The sequence below is a fragment of the Macaca thibetana genome, chromosome 8 (assembly GCF_024542745.1).
Source record: "Macaca thibetana thibetana isolate TM-01 chromosome 8, ASM2454274v1, whole genome shotgun sequence".
Lineage (NCBI taxonomy): Eukaryota > Metazoa > Chordata > Mammalia > Primates > Cercopithecidae > Macaca > Macaca thibetana.
The window spans coordinates 116,012,355-116,036,619 of record NC_065585.1 but is presented as its reverse complement, the minus strand read 5'-3'; the positions used below and the strand labels follow the sequence as shown (position 1 = coordinate 116,036,619).

At 47.3% G+C, this 24,265-nt stretch overlaps 1 protein-coding gene across 3 annotated transcripts in view; it reads left to right on the top strand.

Annotated features, from left to right (window-relative positions):
• EPHX2 (epoxide hydrolase 2) overlaps positions 1 to 24,265 on the top strand; it is a 163,921-nt gene that overhangs the window by 120,593 nt on the left and 19,063 nt on the right. For all 3 annotated transcript variants that reach the window (XM_050802489.1, XM_050802488.1, XM_050802490.1), the window contains 10 exons: positions 1,866 to 2,025; positions 3,187 to 3,377; positions 5,074 to 5,196; positions 9,899 to 9,973; positions 13,928 to 14,023; positions 14,539 to 14,617; positions 16,223 to 16,257; positions 18,965 to 18,991; positions 20,480 to 20,565; positions 23,363 to 23,474. In XM_050802489.1, coding sequence (XP_050658446.1) covers positions 1,866 to 2,025; positions 3,187 to 3,377; positions 5,074 to 5,196; positions 9,899 to 9,973; positions 13,928 to 14,023; positions 14,539 to 14,617; positions 16,223 to 16,257; positions 18,965 to 18,991; positions 20,480 to 20,565; positions 23,363 to 23,474 — 984 coding nt within the window. The remainder of the gene's footprint in view (positions 1 to 1,865; positions 2,026 to 3,186; positions 3,378 to 5,073; positions 5,197 to 9,898; positions 9,974 to 13,927; positions 14,024 to 14,538; positions 14,618 to 16,222; positions 16,258 to 18,964; positions 18,992 to 20,479; positions 20,566 to 23,362; positions 23,475 to 24,265) is intronic.

Genomic DNA, 24,265 nt, shown 5'->3' with positions numbered 1-24,265 from the left:
GGTTTCTGATAGTCTGTGTGTAACTTCTAGGAAACCGGCATGGCTAGAGGGAAGAAGCCTGGAAGACTAAATTATATCATGCTAAAGTCTATTTACACTTGACTTGTCTTAAAAAAAAAAGTCTTATCTTGGGAATGAATGTCATCTTTTAACTTTTCATGTATATACATATACATGTATATACTATACAGACAGAAAAGTATATACTATACAGACAGAAAAGTACACATAGCGTATAGCTTGATGACTTTCCACACATTGAGTATACCGCTGTCACCAGCACCCAGATCAAGAAACAAAACATTCTCAGTGCTGTAGGCAACACATATCCCCGCTCTGGACACCATCCCTCCAAGAGTAGTACCTTTCTGACTTCTATCCCAACAGAACATTTTACCTGTTTTGGACTTTATGTAAATGGCATGGTGCAGATCAGCCCTTTTGTGTCTGTCATCTTTTGCTCAACATTGTGTGAGTGAGACTCATAGTTGTTGCATGCTGCCATTGATCATTTTATTCTCATTGCTGCATGGCATTCCATCACTTTGATATACCCCAATCTATCCATTCTTCTATTGATGGGGGCCTGGGTAGTTTTCAGTTTGGGACTATTACAAATAGTGCTGCTATGATGATGTATAGATATCACAATCCATTCTGCTATTAGTGAGCGTATTAGTTTGCTAATACGATTGTATTTGTGTCTTATATAGCACCTTCAGCTGCCACCTACAGCAAACATGCCATAGACTGTGTGGCTTAAACAACAAACGTGTATAGCTCACAGTTCTGGAGGCTGGGAGGTCCAAGATGAAGGCACTGGCAGGTTCAGTGTCTGGTGAGGGCTCTGTTCTTGGTTTGCAGATGGCCACCTTCTTACTGTATCCTCACATGGTAGAAAGCAGAGAAAGAGGGGAAAAAAGCAAGTTCTTGGCTATCTTCTCCCTGTGTCCTCACATGGTCATCCCTCTGTGTGTGTCTATGTCCTCATCTCCTCTTCTTATGTGGGCACCAGTCATACTGGGTTAAGATTCATCGTAATGACTTCATTTTACCTTAAATACCTCTTTAAAGGTCTGGTTTCAAAATATAGTCACATCATGAGGCTCTGGGGGTTAGGACTTCAACACAGGAATTTTTAGACGACACAGTTTAGCCCATAACAGTGTACATTTGGGTAGTTTCCAGTTTGGGGCTTGCTATGGTCCAAGTGTTTGTGTCCCCCCCAAAATCCCTATGTTGAAATCCTAAAACCCAAGGTGATGTAATTAAGAGGTGGGGCCTTCAGGATGTAATTGGGTCATGAGGGTGGAACCCTCAGGAGTGAGATCGGTGCACTTTTAAAAGAGATCCCAGAGAGCTATCGAGCCCCTTCTGCCATGTGAAGACAGCAAGAAGGTGCCATCTGTGAAAGAGAAGGCAGGCCCTAACCAGACACCAAATCTGCTGGAGCCTTGATCTTGGACTTCCCAGCCTTCAGAACTGTGAGAAATAAATTTCTGCTGTTTATGAGCCACCCAGACTCTGGTCTTTTGTTATAGCGGCTGAGATGGGCTAAGAGTATAGCAGCTGAGATGGGCTCTTAGGGATAGCACTGCTATGACTGTGGGTGAATATAATACAGTCTATCCATTCGGTTGTTAGTGGGCGTTTGGGTGGTTTCTGGTTTGGGACTCCTAGGAAGAGTACAGCTATGAACATTTTTGGCCATGTCTCTTGGAGAATATATGTTGGCATTTCCAGTGGGTATGTGTCCAGGAATGGAATTGCTTGGTCACAGGGAATGCATATGTTTAGATATAGTAGATCCTGCCAGAGCTTATCTGAATGGCTGTACAAATTGTCCCCTCACTTCACTTTGACAGTGGATACCACTCATGGAAGAAAACTGCAGGAAGTGCTCCGAGACCTCTGAAGTCAGCCTCCCCAAGAATTTCTCTGTAAATGAAATCTTTGGCAAGGCGATTTCAGCCAGAAAGATCAACCGCCCCATGCTCCAGGCAGCTCTCATGCTCAGGAAGAAAGGTAAGGATCTGATACTGGCCATTCTCAGACCTGACCACACAGAACCCTTGGGAGCATTAGGTCAGAATCCATAGAAGTGAGTTTTAAGATCACAGATCTTCTGAGCTATGATGGAAAGCCTCTTTAAACATGGCCCCAGAGCAAGTTTTATCCAATGGCAAAAGCAGCACCATTAGAATAGCTGGAAAAATGGCAGAATTTTATTTAATAAAGCAACTGATGCCCATGACTGCCTCGTGAGCATCATTCTCCCCTTCAATGGCACTTTAGTAATGACCCAAATGACACGATCTTTTGTTACAGTGATTAAAAAACAAGGCCTTTTTAGCAACTGTGATTTTCTCAGCCTCTGGGTATCAGACTGCCCGAGCTGTGAGTTCGCTGACATGGGCTCAGATTATGTCACATAGTCTAAGACATGAGGTCAGGTTCATCCGTAGGCGTTGACTTGGTGTGAGCACCTGACTCTTGTCATAGGCATACTTGAAACCATTCCACCCCCTTATCAGTAGACTTACCTGGTTGTGGCTGAGCCATCCTGTGTCTGCAATTCCTCCCTCCTATTGCGTCTTCTTTCCAGCATTGCCTAGTTCTCACCCTCGCTGGTTAGGCACATAAAGCCAGAGGATAATCCTATCTCTACGTACAGTTCTCTAGTTTTGAAATAGGAACCTAGTCCCTGATTGCCAAGGCAGGTATTCTGGAATTTAGTCAAGCAGAGTTTTCGGTAGCATGGACTAGAAAGAACGCTGGACCTTCGCCGTGTGGCTCTGGGCGGCTCCTAACTTGCCTGAGCTTGTTTGCTGATCTGTGAATCTGGGAGGGGAAGATCGGCCCTGTCCACCCCTGAGGTGGTAGAGATCAAACGAGCTGATGAATGTAAGAGTGCTGCTCCACTGTTGTCAAGGAGGAAGGAGGGTAGTGTCTCCATCTGGGCTTCTGAAGGCCTTGAATGAATGCAGCTCATGCTTGTGTCTGGGTCAGAGGTGTTCATGGGTCAAAATGATTATTTTCCAATTTGTCGGTTGAAAGCTGGGCATAAGAGATTGATAAAAGTGAGCACAACCTGCTTGGCCCATCATTGGGGTCCCCTGGGGGCATCTGGAGCATCTCAGGGCAAAGGTCTATAGCTGGTCCATCTACTGGTGGCTTTTTGCTCAGGATTCACAACTGCCATCCTCACCAACACCTGGCTGGATGACCGTGCTGAGAGAGATGGCCTGGCCCAACTGATGTGTGAGCTGAAGACGCACTTTGACTTCCTGATAGAGTCGTGTCAGGTGGGAATGGTCAAACCTGAACCTCAGATCTACAGGTTTCTACTGGACACCCTGAAGGCCAGCCCCAGTGAGGTATGGAGACACTTCCTTACAGTGGAGAAGGGTGTTCAGAGATATTGCAACCAGAGAAAAACTGAGGAGTGAGCAGGTGGGATACATCTCGGGCCTGGCAGGACAGCTCTGAGTCCACTTCTCCCAGACCATGGCTTCTCCTAAAAGACTGTTACCCATTCTTTGATCTAGAAAGTTCTCCCAGAGGTGGGCATTTGGCTCCACTGTATAGCTCTTACAGAACTTTGGTCAAAATAGGCATCAGTAAAAGCTGTTTTAGCCCAGTTGCCTCAGTTTACTTACAAAGAAATGGAGATCCTAGGAGACTTGCAAGGCCACAAGACTAGTAGTAGGTTCATCCCCACAAAGGGTGAGTGGGGATGGGCTCTGGTATAGCCACGGTCTGCCACCAGACACCCTGTGCCCTGAGCCTGTCTCCAGAGATCACCTATCCTAAAGCTCTCTTCTCTTTGGGTGTCCCTACTTTAATCTGCAAAAGGTGATTGGATGGAGATTAAGTTCTTTTCCCTCACATTTCCAACCCTCCACCTCCCCACAAGCTGATCAGAGCAAACCTTGGAGTCCTCGTCATGCTCCATCCTGGGACCTCCCCTTTCTCCTCCTGGACTTTGCTTCTGCTCTTCTCAGTGCCTGCAGTCAGCCTCAGAGCAGGGCTATGAATCTATGCCTGCACAGGAATATATCAGTCTTCCTATCGATGGCTTCCAGGTTGGATGAGCTGCTTGGAATTCTAGACTTCCCTTGTCCAAGATGGTAAATGCATGCATCCATGCTTTCTATGACTTCCAGGATTTTCCTCTCTTTTTATTGATTAACTAATTAATTTATTTTTTCCTAGAGACGGAGTCTTACTCTGTCACCTAGGCTGGAGTGCAGTGGTGCGATCATAGCTCACTGCAGCCGCAAACTCCTGAGCTCAAGTGATCCTCCTGCCTCAGCCTCCCAAGTGGCTGTGACCACAGGTTCATGCCACCATGCATGGCTAATTTTTTACTTTTTGTTGTAACGAGGGGTCTCACTATATTGTCTATGCTAGTCTTGAACTCCTGGTTTCAACCAATCCTTCCAGTCTCCTAAAGTGCTGGGATTACAGGTGTGAGCCACCAAGCCTAGCACTTTCTTACTACATACAAATTTTTGATTCATTAAAAATCTATCTGGGGGTAAGATGTAAAGTAGGGATCTACTTTATTCCCCTGAACAGTTAACCAGTCATACCAAGGCCATTAAACAATCTTCCTTACCAATTGGACATGACACTTTTCTTAGAAACTAAATTCTTATGTGTATTTGAGTCTATTTCATACGTATGTCTGTTTCTTTTCTAGTGCCAAATTTCTACCTTTTGTAACTTCATCAATTGTTTGACTCTAAGCCCTCACTACAGTTCTTTTCCAGACACATTTTTTGGTCTACTGATGCCTGTTCATTTTCCCAGATGAATTTTAATGTCACCTTGATAAGTGTGTATCCTCTCCTAATCCTCTTGCAATTTCAGAAGTGGCTGAAGCCAGTAGGTCTGTGTGGGGTCGTATGTACCTGTGTTTTCATGCGTATGTGATGTCATTAAATGCTTTCCATTTTTGCAGTAGATGGTTACAAAAGAAAAAGAGTTTTTAATCTCATCATAAAATAGCCCCTGTTTGCATTCTGGTGAGTTTCTTTCTGGGATTCTTCCATGCTGTTTTGGGCTTAGGTTGTCTTCTTGGATGACGTGGGGTCTAATCTGAAGCCAGCCCGTGACTTGGGAATGGTCACCATCCTGGTCCAGGACACTGACACAGCCCTGAGGGAACTGGAAAAAGTAACTGGAATCCAGGTAATTTGACTTCCGAGCGAGCCAAGCTTCCTGCAATTGTCTGTGGTTTCTGGACTCAGGAGAAAACCACGAGCAGGGAAACTGCTGTCCATGGAGTCCATGTATGACTCTCGGGTGCTGCTAGTTGGAAGTCCGTCACTCGCCGTGCAGTCAGCATGATGTCCCTAAGGAGCATCTTGTCTCTTTCTCTGCAGTCAGTGAACAGGGAGACAAGAATTTATACTAGTGCTAGTGCCAGGGCCAGATAACTGGCAGCAAGAGTGGGATGTTCAAGGCCATCCTGACTTCACTTTTGAGAGTAAGTGTGGAGAACGTTTACCCTAAGCTTCAGGGCCCCTACCTGGCATGCCCGAGTGTGCTGCTGGCACTCAGGTGCAGCCCTTTAGTTCCACCCAGCTCAGAACGAAGCCTCTTAAGAAAAGCCTGTCCCTCCCTGAGGTGGATGGGACAGCCGTCATGATGTCCCTGGGGTTGCCTGGGTATTAGCCTGCTCCTCCAGGTCTGAGGCACCTTTCTTTGTTTGGGTTGACCTAAAATCGCTGATCTCACCTAGTCCACAGCCTCCTGCAGAAGTACAGCACCCTCGTCCTGTGAGCACAGGGAGGAAGAGGCAGGAGAGAGCTGGCACTCAGCTGAGCCTGCCACACGTCCAAGGATGCACAGCCATTGCCTCAAAGGAAACTGAGTTAGTTTGCTCAGGCTGCCATAACAAAGTACTACAGACTGTGTGGCTTCAACAATAGACACGTATTTGCTCACTGTTCTGGAGGCTGGAAGTCCAAGATCAAGGTGCCAGCAGGGTTGGTTTCTCCTGAGGCCTCTCTCCTTGGTTTGCAGATGACCGCCTTCTCCCTGTGTCCTCACTTTGTTTTTCCCTGTGTCTTTCTGCTTCCGAACTTCCTCTGTTTATGAGGATACCAGTCTGATTGCACTAGGGCCCACCCTAATGACCTCCTTTAACCTTAGTTACTTCTGTAAAGGCCTCATCTCCAAATACAGTCGCATTCTAAAGTATTGGGGGCTAAGGCTGGGTGCAGTGGCTCACTCCTGTAATCACAGCACTTTGGGAGGCCGAGGTGGGCAGATCAGTTGATGTCCGGAGTTCGAGACCAACCTGGCCAACATGGCTACACCCCGTCTCTACTAAAAATATAAAAATTTAGCCAAGCATAGTGGTGGGCACCTGTAATCCCAGCTACTCTGGAGTCTGAGGCACAAGAATAGCTTGAACCCAGGAGGTGGAGGTTGCAATGATTCAAGATTGTGCCACTGCACTCCGACCTGGATAACAAGAGCGAGACTCTGTCTCCAAAAACAAACAAACAAAAAAGTATTGGACACTAAGACTTTAACATGTGAATTTTGAGAGTGATACAGTTCAGCCCATGATAAGATTGATTTTTTTGTCTTTAATGAATAAATTAAAATGTACACCCAATGACTCCATAACCTTAAAGTATCTTGCCCAAGCTTTGTTCATTTCTCCTTCTATAAACCTACAAGTCTCAGGCAACAGAGAAGAAAGCGCATCAGACTTGGGGTCAGGGAACCCATGTGCCTGTGTCACTTGCTAGGTCTGTCCCTTCAGCATACCTGAGCCACAGATACCTGTCTTGTGAAACTGGGAAAGTAAATCATATCTCACTTCTCTTTGTCTCAGGGTAGGAGGAAGAGGAAGATAGAAGGAAAAATGAACATCATCCCCCTTCTATTTTTTTCATTGTGGAAAAATACATATAATATAAAATTTACCACCTGTGTGTGTGTGTGTGTGTGTGTGTGGACAGTTCAGTGATGTTAAGAATATGCACATTGTTGTGCAGTCATCACCACCTTTCACCTCCAGAACTTTTTCATCTTCCCCACATGAAACTCTGCACCATCAAACACGAACTCTCCATTCCCCCTGCCCCGGCCCCTGGCACCTGCCATCCTGCTTTTTTCTTCTGTGAATTGGATTCCTGTAGGGACCTAATGTAAGTAGAATCACAATATCTGTCTTTTTGTAACCAGCTTACTTCATTTAGCATAATGTCTCCAAGGTTGACCCATGTCCTGGCATGGGTCTGAATTTCCTTTTTAGGATAGAATACTAACTACTCCACTGTATTGATAGACCACATTGGGTTTATCCCCTCAGCTATTCAAGGACGCCTGACTTGCTTTTGCCTCTTGGCTATTGAGAATAGCGCTGCTATGAACGTGGGTGTGCATGTCTCTCTTTGAGGCCCTGTTTTCAATGCTTCTGGGTGTATACCTAGGATTGGAATTGCTGGATCATATGGAAATTCTATTTTTCTTTTATTTATTATTATCATTTCTTTTTTCAGATGGAGTCTTGCTCTGTTGGCCAGGCTGGAGTGTAGTGGCACAATATTGGCTCACTGCAACCTCCGCCTCCCGGGATCAAGTGATTTCTGGCTAATTTCTGTATTTTTAATAGACACAGGGTTTCCCCATGTTGGTCAGGCTGGTCTTGAACTCCTGACCTCATGTGATCCACCCACCTCAGCCTCCCAAAGCATGAAGATTACAGGCGTGAGCCACTGTGCCTGGCCAAAATTCTATTTTTGAATTTTTGAGGAAATGCTGTGCTGTTTTTCACAGCAGCTATACCCTTTTATATCCCCACAGAAAAATCACCCCTTTTTAAACAGGGGAGACTATGTCTCTCTCTCAGAGGAAGGCAGTGGGCATCAGTCATGAACAGGCTTTGTAAATTGCACAAACATACAAGAGGATCATTAAAGTAGGAATCCCCCACTTTTCCCACCCCCAAAAGCAGAGGTATCCCCTGGTGTGTGATCTAGCTAACTGAGGACACATGGCAGGAGGGGCCCTAAGGGGCACCAGCCCTGCTCACGGGCCTTGGCTCCCCCTGACTATGGACTCATGACCATCAGGGGACACCAGGATGCCCTCCCCCATCACGCTGAGTACCTCCCTGCCCCCAGGTCTTCTCCAGATGCCACAGAGGTGGGGAGACTCATCTCCTGTGTCCCCCTCTGCAGACACCCAGGCAGAGTCTCCTATGGTTATACAGAAGGTAGGTTTCTTAGCTTATGTCCCCATTTTAGAGGTAACAAAACCGAGTCACTGAGGAGAATGAATTTTTTCTTGGGTTATACCTTTAGGACTAAAAGTGACCATTCCAGCAATAGGATTGACAGCGTGTCTGGCAGCAGAGTTCACATGTAAGGTGATATTCACACACGTGTGCTCAGTAGCAGGCTCCTTGTTATTTCTGCCTCAGGGAAACTGATTCCAGTAAGGTACAAAAGCTACCATAAGGACTGCTTGTTCAGGAATTTCCTATTTACTGAGACGGGTTAGTCTAAGCCCTCAAGGACTCCTGAGAACAGGCCTGGGACCTGCTGGTGGAAAGCTATTAGGGGCTAGACTGTGTCCCCCAAAATTAATACAGTGAATTCCTAACCGCTAATACCTCAGGATGTGACTGGGTCTGAAAAAAGGGCATTCAAGGAGGTAATGAAGTTAAAATGAGGTCACAAGGCTGAGCCCTAATCTCATCTGACTGGTCTCTTTAGAAATAGCAGAGATTAAGGACAGGAGCTGTGGCTCACTCCTGCATTCCCAGCACTTGAGGCCAGGAGTTCAAGGCCAACCTGGGCGTCATAGTAAGATCCTGTCTTTAAAAAAAAATAAATAAATAACTGGCCATAGTGGTGCACACCTATAGTTCCAGATACTTAGGAGGCTGAGGTGGGAGGATCCCTTGAGCCAAGCAGGTCAAGGCTGCAGTGAGCTGTGATCACATCAGTGCATGCCAGCCTGGATGACAGAGCAGAGACTCCCAAAAAAGGGATAAGAGGCAGAGATTAGGACACACACAGAGAGGTGCCAGGAGCATGAGGACACAAGGGAAAGTCCATGTGAAGACACAAGGAGAAGACGGCTGTCTGCCAGCCAAGGAGAGAGGCCTCAGGAGAAACCAGCCCCGCCAGCACCTTGATCTTGGACTTCCAGCCTCCAGAACTGTGAGGAAATAAATATTTGTTCTTGAAACCACATACACTGGTATTTAGTCATGGCAGCCGGAGCAAACTAATACAAAGGCCCAGAAAGTTTGATTTTGGCCAACTTGAAGGAGAGACCTTTCGACAGAGGGGAGCGGTCATGGAGTGACTGCTCTGTGAGCTTTGCATGGTGTCCCACATGAGCCTGGGCGACCATCTGAGGAGCTGCCACAGAAGCGAATAATATTAATTAAAGTCCAAACTCTCTGGCTTAGAGCAAGTGATTTTTGCTTCTTGCTTATATGAAGTTCAGTGGGCAGTGGCCAGGGGCTTTGCCTCACACAGTCATTTGGGGATCAGGGTGATGGAGGATGCACTGTCTTCTACGTGTGGTTTTCGAGGTCACACTGGACACCTGGCCGGAAGATGGGGAGTTAGGAATGTAGAGAATTGTGTGGGGGTTTTAATGTGCCAGGCTGCACTCTTCCATCTGCGTCCATTGGCCAGGACTCAGTCCTGGGGCTCCACTTAACCCGAAGGCAGGAGGGATAATGGAGTCTGGCTGTGCTGGCAGGAGAGGGAGATGGGCTGGTCAGTCGCCAGCTGGGCTCAGGATGGAGCGGCAAAGGTGATCTCTGAGGCCTCCCCTGGCACCAGTACTCGGGAGAGCCTCTCATGGAAGGAGGCTGCGGCAGTCTCTCTCACTGTACCTTTCCTGCTTACAGCTTCTCAATACCCCGGCCCCTCTGCCGACCTGTTGCAATCCAAGTGACATGAGCCATGGGTACGTGACAATAAAGGTGAGTCAGTTTTGTCTTTCAGTCAGCTGAGTGCTGTCCCACCAGGTCACCTAAAGCAACCAGCAGAGACACCCAGGAGACTGAGCTGGGAAGATCACCGGAACCTAAGCCTGGGAGGTGGAGGTTGCAGTGAGCCATGATCACACCACTGTATTCCAGCCTGGGTGATGGAGTGAGACCCTGTCTCAAGAAAAAAAAAAAGAAAAAGTGACCAGCAGTGACATTTGTTAAATATCGAGGGTGGTTGAACATCCGCTATTTATAAGGAGATGATATTTCCTGCAAATCTCATTCCTCAGATATCAACGAAAGACAGACCCTGCCTCAGATTCTGTAAAGCAGTGTGACTGATGTGGCCAAACCCCCGCAGAACAGCAGGCTAGGGGGCTTGGGCAGCCTGGGGGGCTAAAGCACACACACAGCTGGCCTGTGTTGGGGGAGAACATGTTTTCATTCAACAGGCATTTATCAAGCACTTCCTTTGTGTCAGGCACAGGCGGGATACAAGGGATGCAGTGATGATCAAGACAGACCTGTCCTCAAGGAGCCCACATTGAGGGCAAAGAGAGGGAAAGGGTCATTAAAATGTTCTTTTTGTTTTAAAGGGTTATTGTAAGGCCAAGGCCACACACAGAGGGTCCTGGCTTATGACCTGGCTGGGAGATCTAACTTGGCTTTCTGACACAGAGCAGGGGTTTAGTATATCCTCATGGATTCACTTTGGGATTTTTCCTCATTTGTCATTGGCCTCATTTAAATGTGAAAGGACCTAAATCTGTGGGTCCAACTCATCAGCAAAAAAGGCCAGACAGCTACTGTGCAGCCAGGTAGACCCAGCTGGAATCTACGTTTTGCCATTTAACTGAGATTGCAGCCTTGGACAAACGTCTTATCCCTCTGAGCATCAGTATCCACACCTTTATAATGAAATGACAATATCTCTCCATGCTGTTTCTGTGAAAATTAAATGAAATGTTATATGCAGACCACAGGGCATAGTATCCAACAGCCATGTGCTCCATAAACTGCAGCTGACAAACAGGAGAGCTGGAGGCTATGGCTGTGCTGGCCTTGGAGACCTTGGGGACCTTTGCTGTCCTGGAGGAGAACCTCAGAGAGAAATTCTGAGATGAATGGAGGATCTTCCGTGGCCCTAGGGATTTTACATTCACAGCCTCCGTGGTTTGGTTACAGCAAGGATGAGGTGTCTGCTCAGCATGGGATCTGTGCTCAGAATGGGTTCTGCAAGGGTGGAGGCAGCCACCATAAACGTAAAGTGGGCATCCAAGCATGAGTGGGTTTGCATAGTAAGAAAAGGCTTTTCTGGGACTTAAAGCTACTGCTCAGCATCACTGACGTCCCTTCTATAATTCTGGGTTCTCCTGAAGGGGTGAATGTTTAATCAGGGTCTTCAGGTCTCATCTCTCTGGTGCTAAAAAGGAGTGAGGGGCTTTTCGCCCAGAGTTGGGGGCTGGGTTGTAACCGTGGACAGGGTTATTCTTGTAATTCCCTTAGGGTTTGCATATCCAGCCAGTTTCAAGAGATTATTTGACCTTGAAGGAGTGTGATCAGAATCGCTTTACCCCGCCTTGTCTTTCCCCCACCCCATATTTAAGAGCAGGCAGTGAATTTCTGGGGAGTCCCAGCTGCGCCAGGCTCTCAGGGGGCTGGTACATTGATAGCCACTGAATCCTAAACTGGGTTGATAATAGATGTTTTTGTGTTCTGGCTTTATGGACATTTTTCTTAACACAGAAAAAAAATGAGATGAGAAAGGACATGTGTTTGCTGGGCTCCTCGGCTGAGTCAGTATGAAGCTGTGAGCCTCAGTATCCACAGCTTCCTAATGAGATGATAAAGCTCAAGAGTGAGCTGTTTAGCTGGGATCTGTGCTAGAACACAGGCGAACTAGGATCGTTTGATCCTAGAACGTGAAACATTTCTCAGTGTAAGGTAGATCAAATTTAAAGTCAACTTTTGCCAAGTGCTGAAGGAAAGACTATGGAACCAACTCTGATAAACACTCTAGTTTGTGAGAGGGACTGCCAGATGCCCACCTAATGTTTTCTTGGGCAAAATAGCTTGTTGGGAATTATGAATGAAACGTCGTGTGGGGCCAGGTGTGATGGCTCATACCTGTAATCCCAGCACTTTGGAAGGCCAGGGCAGGAGGATCACTTAATGCCAGGAGTTTGAGACCAGCCTGGGCAACATAGTGAGACCCCCCCATCTCTACAAAAAAATGTAAAAATTAGCTGGGGTGGTGGTGCGCATCTGTGGTCTCAGCTACTTGGGAGACTGAGGTGGGAGGATCGCTAGAGCCCAGGAGTTTGAGGCTGCAGTGAGCTATGATCATGCCCCTGCCTTCCAGCCTGGGCCACAAAGTGAGACCATGTCCCTGCACTGTCCAAAAAAGAAACTTCCAGTGTAGGGCACAGCTTGGAGTCATCTGAGATACAGCCAAGTGAAATTGTTCCCCGTGAATTTCTACAATGTGGCTCTGATTGTTCTCCTGCGTTTCCTTTAGGATAGTGGAGATATGTAATTGGGGTAAGAACAGGGCACTTTGATTATTTGGTTCATTTGGCTGGCTCCCACCATACTAGTCAGGGCTGGTTAGTGGCTGTTCAAACACCCTGTCCCTTTCAGTGGCTTCACACCAAGTGTGTTTCTGGCCTACAGCACAGTGCAGTGCGGTGGGCTCTGTCCATGCAGCCATTCAAATCACCAGGCTCCTTCTCTCTGCTGCCTCCACCTTCCTCAAGGCCCATGTCATTCAGGCGAAGGGAGAGAGGCCACGCACAGGAGGTTCCTGTGAGCCCTGGATGCAGCACCTTCTGGATCAAACCTCCTGGATGCAGGGTGTTTGTTACAGCCACTAACCAGCCTTGACTATTATGGTGGGATCCAGCCAAATGAACCAAATAATCAAAGTGCCCTGTTCTTACCCCAATTACATATCTCCACTATCCTAAAGGAAATGCAGGAGAACAATCAGAGTCACATTTCCTCTGGGAGACACTGGCCGGAGCTCAGTTGTATGGCCACAGCGACTGTAGGAGGGGGAGGTGCTCTGCAAGATGCTACCATGTGCCTGAAAGAAGAGGGAACACAGACCTTTTCAAGCCCTCGCAGTCTCTGCCACACCCATAGCCCCCAAAAAGACTGTGGGTGTGGCAAAGCTTGAACAGATTTCATATTTAAGAAGTAAACAGCTCTTAATGAAACACTCATGGTATTGAGATAGCCAGGTGGGAGGGGGTCCCCAGAGAAACTCCAAACAGCCTGCGCACTGGGGTGGAGCCTCAGGAAGTTCTTGCCCTTTGCAGCAGGGAGGAGCCTGGCCCCTCCTCTTCCTGTGTGGAAACTGGGATTCCAACAGTGAGGCGGGAAGTGCTCTGGCAGGGAACTCTGGCTTTGCAGAGTCCCTGTTCCCCCTTTTTCACCTTTTCACCCAATAAAACCCTGCTGTTGACTCACGCTTCAAATTGTCTGCAAGCCTATATTTTCATGACCGTGGGACAAGGACCCCGTCTTTAGCTGAACTAAGGAAAAGTCTTGCAATGGTATTCTGCACATGACCATGAATATTATGCTCTGCACAATATCAGCCCCCTGTTTAATATACTGAAAACGCATCACAACAGCACCAGAAATTCTGAGAGTATGGGGGCTTGTAGAGAGGAAAGGGAAGTGTGTTGTTTTGTTTTCCAACATCATAATCTTTGCAGAGTTCTTAGGTTGTAGTGAGAGCCACCTGTTTTTATTGAGTAGGTTGACCAGGGCCTCTTCTCAGCCATTTTCATCTAACACTGGGGTCCTTCACTGAGAAATCTGGGTCATACGCGATCCAGCAATGGACTGAAATGGCCCTGGCATTCTGTAGACGCTGTGGGGCCTGGGTCCACTGGGCCTGGTGCTTCGTCACTGCCCGCTCCTCTTTCCCTTCCACAGCCTGGGGTCCGTCTGCATTTTGTGGAGCTGGGCTCCGGCCCTGCTGTGTGCCTCTGCCATGGATTTCCCGAGAGCTGGTATTCTTGGAGGTACCAGGTGAGGAAAGCTGGGGGAAGGTGCAGCCGGTCACGGTGAGATGGAGGGGGTCTAGATGGTGTGGCCTGATGTGGACTGTCGTGAGGAAGCTGAAACCTTACAGTGGAGCATTGTCTCCAAAGTGTGACCAGGTCGGGGCAGGAGGGTGACTCCAGACCTCAGGGCTGTGCTAGGCCACGAGGCACCTTTGCAGATTAGAAAAGGGCAGACTTCTTTAAGACATTCCATGCCCCCTGCTGGCAACTCTCTGTAATGAGTATAGAAAGCTGCAAGAGCTTTGCCAGGAAAGATGCTCTCTTAGATGTGGCATTTCTCCGGTGCACAAGCCCCGCCACCACCCACAGTAGCCCTGTATAAATGGGCTCATTGCAGCCCCATGGCAAATATACTAGGTAGTGCCTTGTGGCTCTTTCGTTTGAGCCATTTACAGGAAGAAGGGGATGGAGGGAAGCAAAGAGGGAGTATCCGCCTAGAACTAATGGGACTGTGCTGGAGTGTGCCTGTTTGTTTTCTAGATCCCTGCTCTGGCCCAGGCAGGTTACCGGGTCATAGCTATGGACATGAAAGGCTATGGAGAGTCGTCTGCTCCTCCTGGTGGGTGCGCTGTCTTGCAGCTGTCTTGTGCTGGTCTTGCCTTCTACCTGCCTGAGCGCTCCACGCCTCAGTGCTTTCCCTGGTCCCAGATCAGAGTAGCCTTCCCCTTAAGGGAGTCTGACTTCACCTCTTTCCTCTCCTACAGTGCCCTGTGTCTCTGCACTTTGGGCCTCAGATGCCCCTGCCCCCACACTCTGAATGAATACAGCAGCCCCAAAGACCCACGCTCCAAGGGATCTCCCACTGATCATGGAGGATGGCGGACATAGAATGTACCATCCATCTCCAGAACATTCTTCATCTTGCAAAACTGAAAGGCTATATTCAGTCCTCAGTTCTCCCTCTTTCCAGCCCCTGGCAACCCCTTTCTACTTTTTGTCTCTATGAATCTAACTCCTCTAAAGACCTCATATAAGTGGAATCATACAGTATTTCTGCTCTTGTGCCCGGCTTCTTTCACTTAGCGTAATGTCCTGAAGTTTCCTCCATGTTACAGATGGCACCACAATTTCCTTTCTTTTTTTTTTTTTTTTGAGACGGAGTCTCACTCTGTCACCCAGGCCGGAGTGCAATGGCGTGATCTTGGCTCACTGCAACCTCTGCCTCCCAGGTTCAAGTGATTCTCCTGCCTCAGCCTCCCAAGTAGCTGGGATAACACATGTGTGCCACCACACCCAGCTAATTTTTGGATTTTTAGTAGAGACCTACTTTGCTGGGTACATTTATCTTTCAGTTCTTGTAACTTTTCATGAATTAGTTCTTTGATATTTTTTTCTCTTGGATTTTCTCTATTTTTGTTCTTTTTCTTTTTGCTTTCTGGAATTGCTATTGTTAAAATACTGTTATTGTTAAAATTGCTATTATTTAAAAATCATACTACCCATTGATTTGGGTACTCATATGACCCAAAGCAATCTACAGATGCAATGCAATTCCTGTCAAAATCTCAATGGCATTTTTTACAAAGATAGAGACAGCAATTCTACAGTTCTTATGGACCCACGAAAGACCGCAAATAGACAAAGCAACCTTTAGAAAGAATAAAAAAGCTGGAGGCATTTGAAGCACACTTCCTGATTTCAAACTATATTACAAGTCTATAGTATGATACAAACAGTGCGATACAAACATAAAGACAGACGTAGTTCAGTGGAACAGAATGGAAAGCCCAGCAGTCGATCCACATATATGTGGTCAACTGATCTTTGATAAAGGTACGAAGAATACACAGTGGAGAAAGGACACTCTCTTCAAACGAATGGTGGTGGGGAAACATGAAAAAGAATGAAATTGGACCTTTATCTTACACCACACACAAAAGTCAACTCAAAATGGATGAAAGGCTTAGATGTATGACCTGAAACTGTACAGCTTCTAGAAGAAAACACAGGGGGAAAGCTTGACATTGGTCTTGGCAGTGATTTCACGGAGGGATATGACATCAAAAGCAAAAATAAACACTAAGGCTTTAGTAAGTTTTTGTGGGTTTTTTGTTGTTGTTGTTGTTGTTTGGTTTTTGGTTTTCTTTGCAAAACGGCCCTTTTGATGTGTTGATATATTTTAAGTAATGTGAATTAAATATGTTTCTTTTATTTTTAATTGCAGAAATAGAAGAATATTGCATGGAAGTGTTATGTAAGGTAAGAAGGATCTTGGGTAACATCTTCCCCATCCTGCTTTTTTTTGTTGCTATAAACCCAAAGCTGGGGTATCCATTCAAATTTTAGGGAAGCATCATTTCACAGCCTCTGGGTAAAAATTCCTACTGAAAGTAGAACAGTATTTCCGATTGAGAGCCAATATGTATGCAGCATTGACTGTGTGCCAGGTCTTCCTTCAAGCAATTGACAGAAGAGAAAACTGAGTCAGGGGAAGTTAAAGGTAGTTGCCTGAGGTCAACAGCCAGTAGAGCCATTTTGGAAGCCTGCAGTACTGCATTCGATTGCCTCACCATCTAGAGCATTGAAAAAAGTCACTTTATTCTGGTAAACACGTTGTTGGCCAGACCTAGGCCAGACCTCTGCAGACTGGTGACCAGCATGGAGTTCCTGCTCTAAGACGGGTGTAAGCACCATCCTGTAGAGGGGCCCCTCACTTCAGTACTGGCAGGGAGGCCAAGGCTAAGGCCAAGGTGAGGAGAGACTGGGTCCCAAACCTCCATGCAGCTCAGGAGCAAAAGCAAAGGCTGGGGGAGCCCAGGGGAGGAAACAGTCCCCAGGTTGGCTGGGGAACTAGTAATGCTTCTGGTGACACGGGGATTACAAAAGCCTCCATCTCTGAGTCACAGCCCTGGGGGGGGGCTCCTCCCCCTCATGTGTGTCCCCCAGCTTCATGTGCTGGCTTTGGCATCTCAGAAGCAATCATGAGTAAAAGTTCCGTTTCCAGGCAGGGCTGCTCCTCCTTCCTCAGTTTCCCAGTCTTTGCCTCTTGCACTCTGCTGCTCCTGATCCCAAGTGTCTCCCCCAAAGTCCTACCAAGGTCTCACCAGTGACCCCAGGAGCCCCTATCCTGCTGTTGTCCTCTAACCTGGACCTTGCTTATTTCCATCAAAATCCATTCTTGAGACAGGCACATTGGGTCACTTAGGAGAACTAGTCTCTTGAAGAAAGTCCTTTTACCAAAAACAAACAAGATGGTGCTCCCATCCTCCTGTTCCAACTTTGAAAAATCATGAGTACATCCACAGCTAGGTATTTACCCAAGAAAATCGATGATATATGTCCACAAAAAAAACCCCAGATACAAATGTTCACAGCAGCATTATTCCCAACAGCCAGAAATGGAGACAACCCACATGTCCATCAGCTGATGAATGGATAAATAAAATGTGGCCTATCCCTACAGTGGGACACTCTTCAGTTGGGTACAGAGGAATGATGTGCTGGTGCAAGCTTCAGCAGGAATGAACCCTCAAAAGATGATGCTCAACAAAAGAAGCCAGTTTCTGTGTCAGGACCGTGGGTGGTGGGGGCAGGAATGTGTTGTCCCCGGGATGGAACAAGCCTCTCACTGCTCCCCTGCAGCAGCACGGGCGCAAGCTCTACAGGGCAGCTGTCTTCCATCCCCCTCCAGGGAAGAGCCCAGGCTTGCTGTCTTACAGTGGTGATGGGATAGTTAGGGATATGTATTGGTGTACACTGAATAATTCACTGTGCATGTTTGGAGTCAGCTTGGTTCCTGAGAGGATGCTAGGAAGGAAGGGAAGGGTGATGTCATGAAGGCTGCTGAATGATGGATGGCTGCACTACTCAGCCTGGCTGCTATAACAAAGTGTCACAGACCAGGCAGCTTCAAAAATAGATGTTTGTTTTCTCACAGTTTTGGAGGCTGGAAGTCCAAAATCAAGGTGTCAGCAGGGTTGGTTCTCCTGAGGCCTCTCCTGGACTTGTAGATGCTGCCTTCTTCCTGTGTCTTCATATGCTCGTCCCTTCGTGGGTGTCTGTGTCCTAATCTCCTCCTCTTCTCTTTTCATTTCTTTTTTTCTTTCTTTTTTTTTTTTAAATATGAGACAGGGTCTCCCTGTATTTCCCAGGCTGGTCTCCAACTTCTGGGCTCAAGGGATCCTCCTGCCTCGGCCTTCCAAAGTGCTAGGATTATAGGTGTGAGCCACTGCGCCCAGCCTAATCTCTTCCTCTTCTTCTTTTTTTTTTTTGAGACAGAGTCTTGATCTATCACCCAGGTTAGAGTATGGTGGCATGATCTTGGCTCACTGCAACCTCCTCCTCCTGGGTTCAAGTGATTCTTCTGCCTCAGCCTCCTGAGGAGCTGGGATTACAGGCGCCTGCCACCGTGCCTGGCTAATTTTTGGGTTTTTGTTTGTTTGTTTGTTTGTTTGTTTTTTGAGATGGAGTATCACTCTGTCGCCAGGCTGGTGCGATCTCGGCTCACTGCAACCTCCGCCTCCCAGGTTCAAGTGATTCTCCTGCCTCAGCGTCCCGAGTATCTGGGACTATAGGCATGCACCACCACACCCAGCTAATTTTTGTATTTTTAGTAGAGGTGAGGTTTCACCATGTTGGCCAGGATGGTCTCGATCTCTTGACCTTGTGATCCGCCCACCTCGGCCTCCCGAAGTGCTGGGATTACAGCCTTGAGCCACTGTGCCCGGCCTAATCTCCTCTTCTTATAAGGACTCCAGACACGTTGGATTAGGGCCCACCCATATAATCTCATTTTACCTTAATCACCCCTTTAAAGGCTGTATCTTCAAAAACAATCCCATTCTGAGGCCCTGGGGCTTAGGACTTCAACACAGCAGTTTTGGGGAGGACACAGTTCAGCCCATCATAAAGGCTGAGGCAGGCGGGTGCGGTTGCTGATTTTGCCTATGTGTGTCTTCTTTCTTAGGAGATGGTAACCTTCCTGGATAAATTGGTAAGTCATTATTTTGAACTGATATCTTTGGAGAATTCCTTTGGGACCTGGGTATTTAAAGAAAAGGCATCAGCCTCAAGCAGAGGTGCACGGGCAGGGAGGGCACATTTGGGGGCAGTCGAGGGCAGAGTGGACATGGGCAGAGAAAATCACAGAAACAGATGGCAAAGAGCAAGGAGGAGATTAGCTTGTTTCTTTGTCCTTTAATGAAGGGCAGGTTCCAGGGAATGGGACCAGGGAGGACAGCCTTGAGTATCAGGTAGAGAAGTTTGGAAAATACCCCATAGGCTAATATTTCCCATCTCTTTAAACTTTCATCCCTTCTGAAACTCCTAGAACCTACTGCTTGCATTTGACATTGTCGGGAATGTCAAACTCAATGATACCAAATGAAAGCAAATCAGCAGTAGTGAGCTGAGAATGTGCTTTTGCTGAGTACACTTCCCACTCCCAAGACTGCATGGTATAACAGCCTCCCCTTCCCCAAGTGAGGTCAGCGGGGCGGAATGGACGGAGGGGTCAGGCTCAGCCAGGACAGCAGCAGTGGAGGACAGGGAAGGACTGTGGAGCTGTGGGACTTAGGGCCTCTTAATTGGATGTGGGAGTCAGAGAGGATCTAGGACGCTGACCTCTGGTTCACCAGCGGGGCGCTGTGCCTGACACAGCAGGGAAGAGACTGTGAGGATATCATGGTCCCTGCCCTCTGCGGATTCTCAGTTTCCTGGGATTAGGTTTGGAACTCTTGTGTGTGATGGGGACAGGGAACAGGGCATGGCCCAGAGTGGCCATCCAGTCCTGACTCTGTACAGTCTTCTGTCTAGAAGGGTGCCCCTTATTGTTAAGAGAGTGACTCTGTGGTTGCTGCCGGCGGAGTCAGTGTGGAGGGAGGTGTGGATAGGCTCTGCTAGCTAGGTTTTGCTCTGTGACGAAAGCACCTGACACATTTCTGAGAATGTGTCTCCCTTGTTAAGCGACACGTGGCTATAGCTGCTCCATGAAGAGGCGTTGACATTGTCATTGTCAGTACTTGCAGCAGAAAAAGAGAGATTAAAGATGCTTTGGGACTTTTAATGGTTGTTTAAGGGAGGAGAGCTTCCAAAAAAAGTAGAGTTTTGGGGGGTAGAAGCATAATCATTTGATAAAAGATGTACTTGGAACATGAAGAGGTAAGTTATAGTTCTTTTAAGATAGAAGAGACGAAAAAGGAGAAAAGAGCGAAGGAAAATTTGATTTGAGAGAAGGTAGAGAGGGAGAAGGAACCCATGGCCTGTGGCCTCGGTCTCCTAAGCAGATGTAAAAGGCTGGCTATTTGTGTTGAGGGTCTGCGGCTGGTGGAGGGAGGAGAGGTTTGAAGGGTGGGCATTTGGAGAGCTGCTGTGGGTCGGGGGAGGAGGCCCTGGTGTCAAGGGGCTGGCTGAGGGCTGAACCTCTCAGTACCCCATTCCAGAAACCTCCTCACATTCGCCTCCCTTCTTTTTCCTTCTCTAGGGCCTCTCTCAAGCAGTGTTCATTGGCCATGACTGGGGAGGTGTGCTGGTGTGGTACATGGCTCTCTTCTACCCCGAGAGAGTGAGGTAATTGGGCCTCGGGCAATAAGGATTTGGGGGAGGCTGGACTTGGGCTCCTGTGAGAATTGTTCCTCAGATCTTTAACCCCAGAAAACTTCTCAAAAACAAGTAGGTAATCTGGGAAGGTGATGTCTTCACTCTTTAGTATCTGGTGACACATTGAAAAGAGGGCCTAGCCAGGCGTGGTGGCTCATGCCTGTAATCCCAGCACTTTGGGAAGCTGAGGTGGGTGGATCACCTGAGGTCAGGAGTTCGAGACCAACCTGGTCAACATGGTGAAACCCCGTCTCTACTAAAAATACAAAAAGTAGCCAGTCATGGTGGTGGGTGCCTGTAATCCCAGCTACTCTGGAGGCTGAGACAGGAGAATCGCTTGAACCCAGGAGGTGGAGGTTGCAGTGAGCCGAGATCGTGCCATTGCACTCCAGCCTGGGCGACAAGAGTGAAACTCTGTTTCAAAAAAAAAAAAAGGGGCCTAATGAGCTAATGTGTTAGGAAGCAGCACCTGTTCCACTTACAGGCCATGGGACAGATAATTCAGGGCCCGAGTGGCCAGTGGGAATGCAGGAGGATAATAGCTGAGCTTGAGGGGTGCAACAGGTGTGCCTTCAGTCCCGGACTGAGAATCAGTAAGTGTGGCCTTCAATCTGCCCTGATTGGCTGTGTGACACGTCACTGCGCTTCTTAGGCTTGGGCTTTCTCAACCACAAAGTGGTAATGGTAACTCCTGCCTGACTCCACAACCAGAAAATGCTGTGCAAATGTCCAGTGAGCCCAGCATGTCATGGTCCCCACCATTTCATTCATAATCATTCTTAGACCAGCATTTCATGGCTTGAGTGAGAGCTATCAGATGGCAGGTTTTGGGCCCAGAGACTCTGTAGTCTCTTTGGCCGTTTGAGCTGGTGAGCTGCAGTTAAACCTGACTTCCCATTTCAGCCTCTGATCTTAGCAAGTTAAAGAAACATCATCCTCAGCTGCCATCTGAATTTCTCTAACTAACCCAGTTATTTTGTATTTGTCTAAGTTTCTGAGATTGGAACTACCAGGAAACTTTGTTCTGCTTCTCTCCTGGCTCAAATGATAGGATTATATCAAAGAATAAAAAGAATCAAATGTTTCCTAAAATATTGTTAAAGTTTTCATGTTGTTGTTATGTTCATCTCTCCAGCTTTTTAAATGTTTTTAAAAAATTTCTTGTGGGTACATGGCATATTCTAGCTTCTCCCTCTCTCTTTCTCTGTCCCCTCTCTCATTCAAAGTGGAAATAAGAGCTTGATTCTTAAGAATTGGGTTCACTAAAAAGTTACCCTACAGACTGCACGACATACTGGTTAAAGTGAACAAAAGGAAAGATAGCAATGAGCTGTGTTTGCCCCTCAAATTCACCCCCTTTTCTATTCCTTTTTTTTTTTTTTTTTTTTTTTTTGGGACAGAGTCTCACTCTATTGCCCAGGCTAGAGTGTAGCTGCAAGCTCTGCCTCCTGGGTTCAAGTGATTCTCCTGCCTCAGCCTCCCGAGTAGCTGGGACCACAGGCGTGCACCAACATGCCTGGCTAAATTTTGTATTTTTAGTAGAGATAAGGCTTCATCACGTTGGCCAGGCTGGTCTAGAACTCCTGGCCTCAAGCGATCCACCCAAAGTGCTGGGATTACAGGCATGAGACAACTACGCCCGTCCATGTTTTCTTTTCCTTTTGTTAGCATTCTATTCCATCTTCGGGTGATAAGTCAGTGGTCTACTGGCTAGATTCCTGGCTTCTGGCCTCTCTGTGTGCATCCATATGGTCTATCAGTGCTTGATTAATCTTCCTGACTGCTCCCTCTGTGTCCACGTTGTCTCTAAGGGCTGGATTAATCATCCTGACTGCAACTCGAATCCACCCTCCCTTCTTCTGAGAAGCCCTCATGGTTTTCTTGGTTCTTACAGCATCAAATTCAGACTCAGGGCCCTTCATGTCTAGGCTCCCTACTGCCTTTCTGTTGTTATTTTCCAACATATCCCATTCCACGCTTGGCTTCTAACCATTCTGACTCTGCTCCATTGAACACAGCTGCAAGCTTTGCCCCCTTCTAGAATTTGCTTAGGCTACCTCATGTTGTTCCCCTCCCAGGCCTTGTTCCCCTCCCCAACTCTCCCCATTCTGAAAAGCCAAGTTCAAATGCTCCCTTTTCCACAGGGTCCTCCATGGCGCCCAGTTCAGGAATTTCTTATCTCCTTCCAACTCCCATGCTATTTTGTGCTGTTCTATGGCTCATGTCACAGTCATTTCATAAGGTCATTGTGTGTTTTTCTATTTCTCCTTATTAAATTATAATGAGCTCCTTGAGGATAGAAACGATATTTTTATTCATTTTACATTTTCTCTCCTCTAGTATATACCATAGAATTATGCTCAATCCAGAGGAGACACAATGAGTGAATAAAGGGAGGAAAAAAATGAATGCATATTTTAAAACTAGAGAGAGATTCATGTCTCCATATTCTATTCAGGGTTGCTACAGTATGTGTAGTGGGTGGGTGTGTGTGTGGGTGTGTGTGTGTGTGCATGTTCCTATGTGTCTAAGGCAAGTTGGTGAGAAATACTACAGTTTAGTGGGGGGAAAAAAAAGCACTGAACTAGGAATCGAAAATCCTGAGTTCTGATGTTCTGATCCCATTCTCCCATTCACTGCTAGTGTGTGACCTTGTGCATAGAATGTTCCCACTCTGAGCTTCAGTTTTGAACTTCAAAGTCCTTTCTGGCTTTTGTAAGACTGTCTTCTTACAGGGGCTATATCTTGCTGCCTCTTATTTCTGTAGGGCGGTGGCCAGTTTGAATACTCCCTTCATACCGGCAAATCCCAACGTGCCCCCTTTGGAGAGTATCAAAGCCAACCCGGTATTCGATTACCAGCTCTACTTCCAAGAACCAGTAAGTGTGGCACCAAGGGCAACAACGGGAGCATTCGTGTTTGCCTTTCCCCTGCCTATCTCCTTCGCGTTTGCTTTATCTCTGTCCCCTTCAATTTTATGTGGCATTAGTCAGAAACAATTTTACAAATGGGCTCAGGTGAAACTGGCTGCCGTGCCCAGCTGGTCCTTCCCAGGCAATGGCACATTTCCGTGTGTGTTTGGGTGGTGAAGGGCCGGGGGATGTTGTACCCTGGGGGGATGGCTTCTCCGGTGTCTCTGCAATTGCAGAGTTTGGGGGCTCAGTGCTCAGGTAGAGCCACCGCTCCTGGTTCTCTGGCTGAAAGGCTGGTGATGATGGCACCAGGGTCAAAGAGTCCTGCAGCAGGCCCCACGTGTGCTCTGAAGAATCTGAGAAGTTTCTTGGTATTAATATATGTGCCACGAAGATGCCTTTCAGAGATGCCCCTGGACGTGGCTGATATGTGTATTGGGGCATCCCTGCCACCGTTAACTGGAATTCACTGAGAGCAGCATCAGGAGTCAACGTCACCTGGCCTGGTGCCCCCGCTGCAGCTGCCCTCTTCTGTGGTCATCCACTTGCGGGAATTATCCAGAGAGAATAAAAGATGTTTCCTGCACACTCCAGAGAGAGAGGAATGGAAGTAATTAATTAATCAGTTCCTCTCCCAGCCTCCACCTCTTATCCTCTTAGAAGGGACCATTTCCAGCAAGACCACAACCATCCCAGTTGTGATTCAATGAGTAACTCTTCTCCAACAATTATTTTCATTAATGAGACAGCATCTGTGT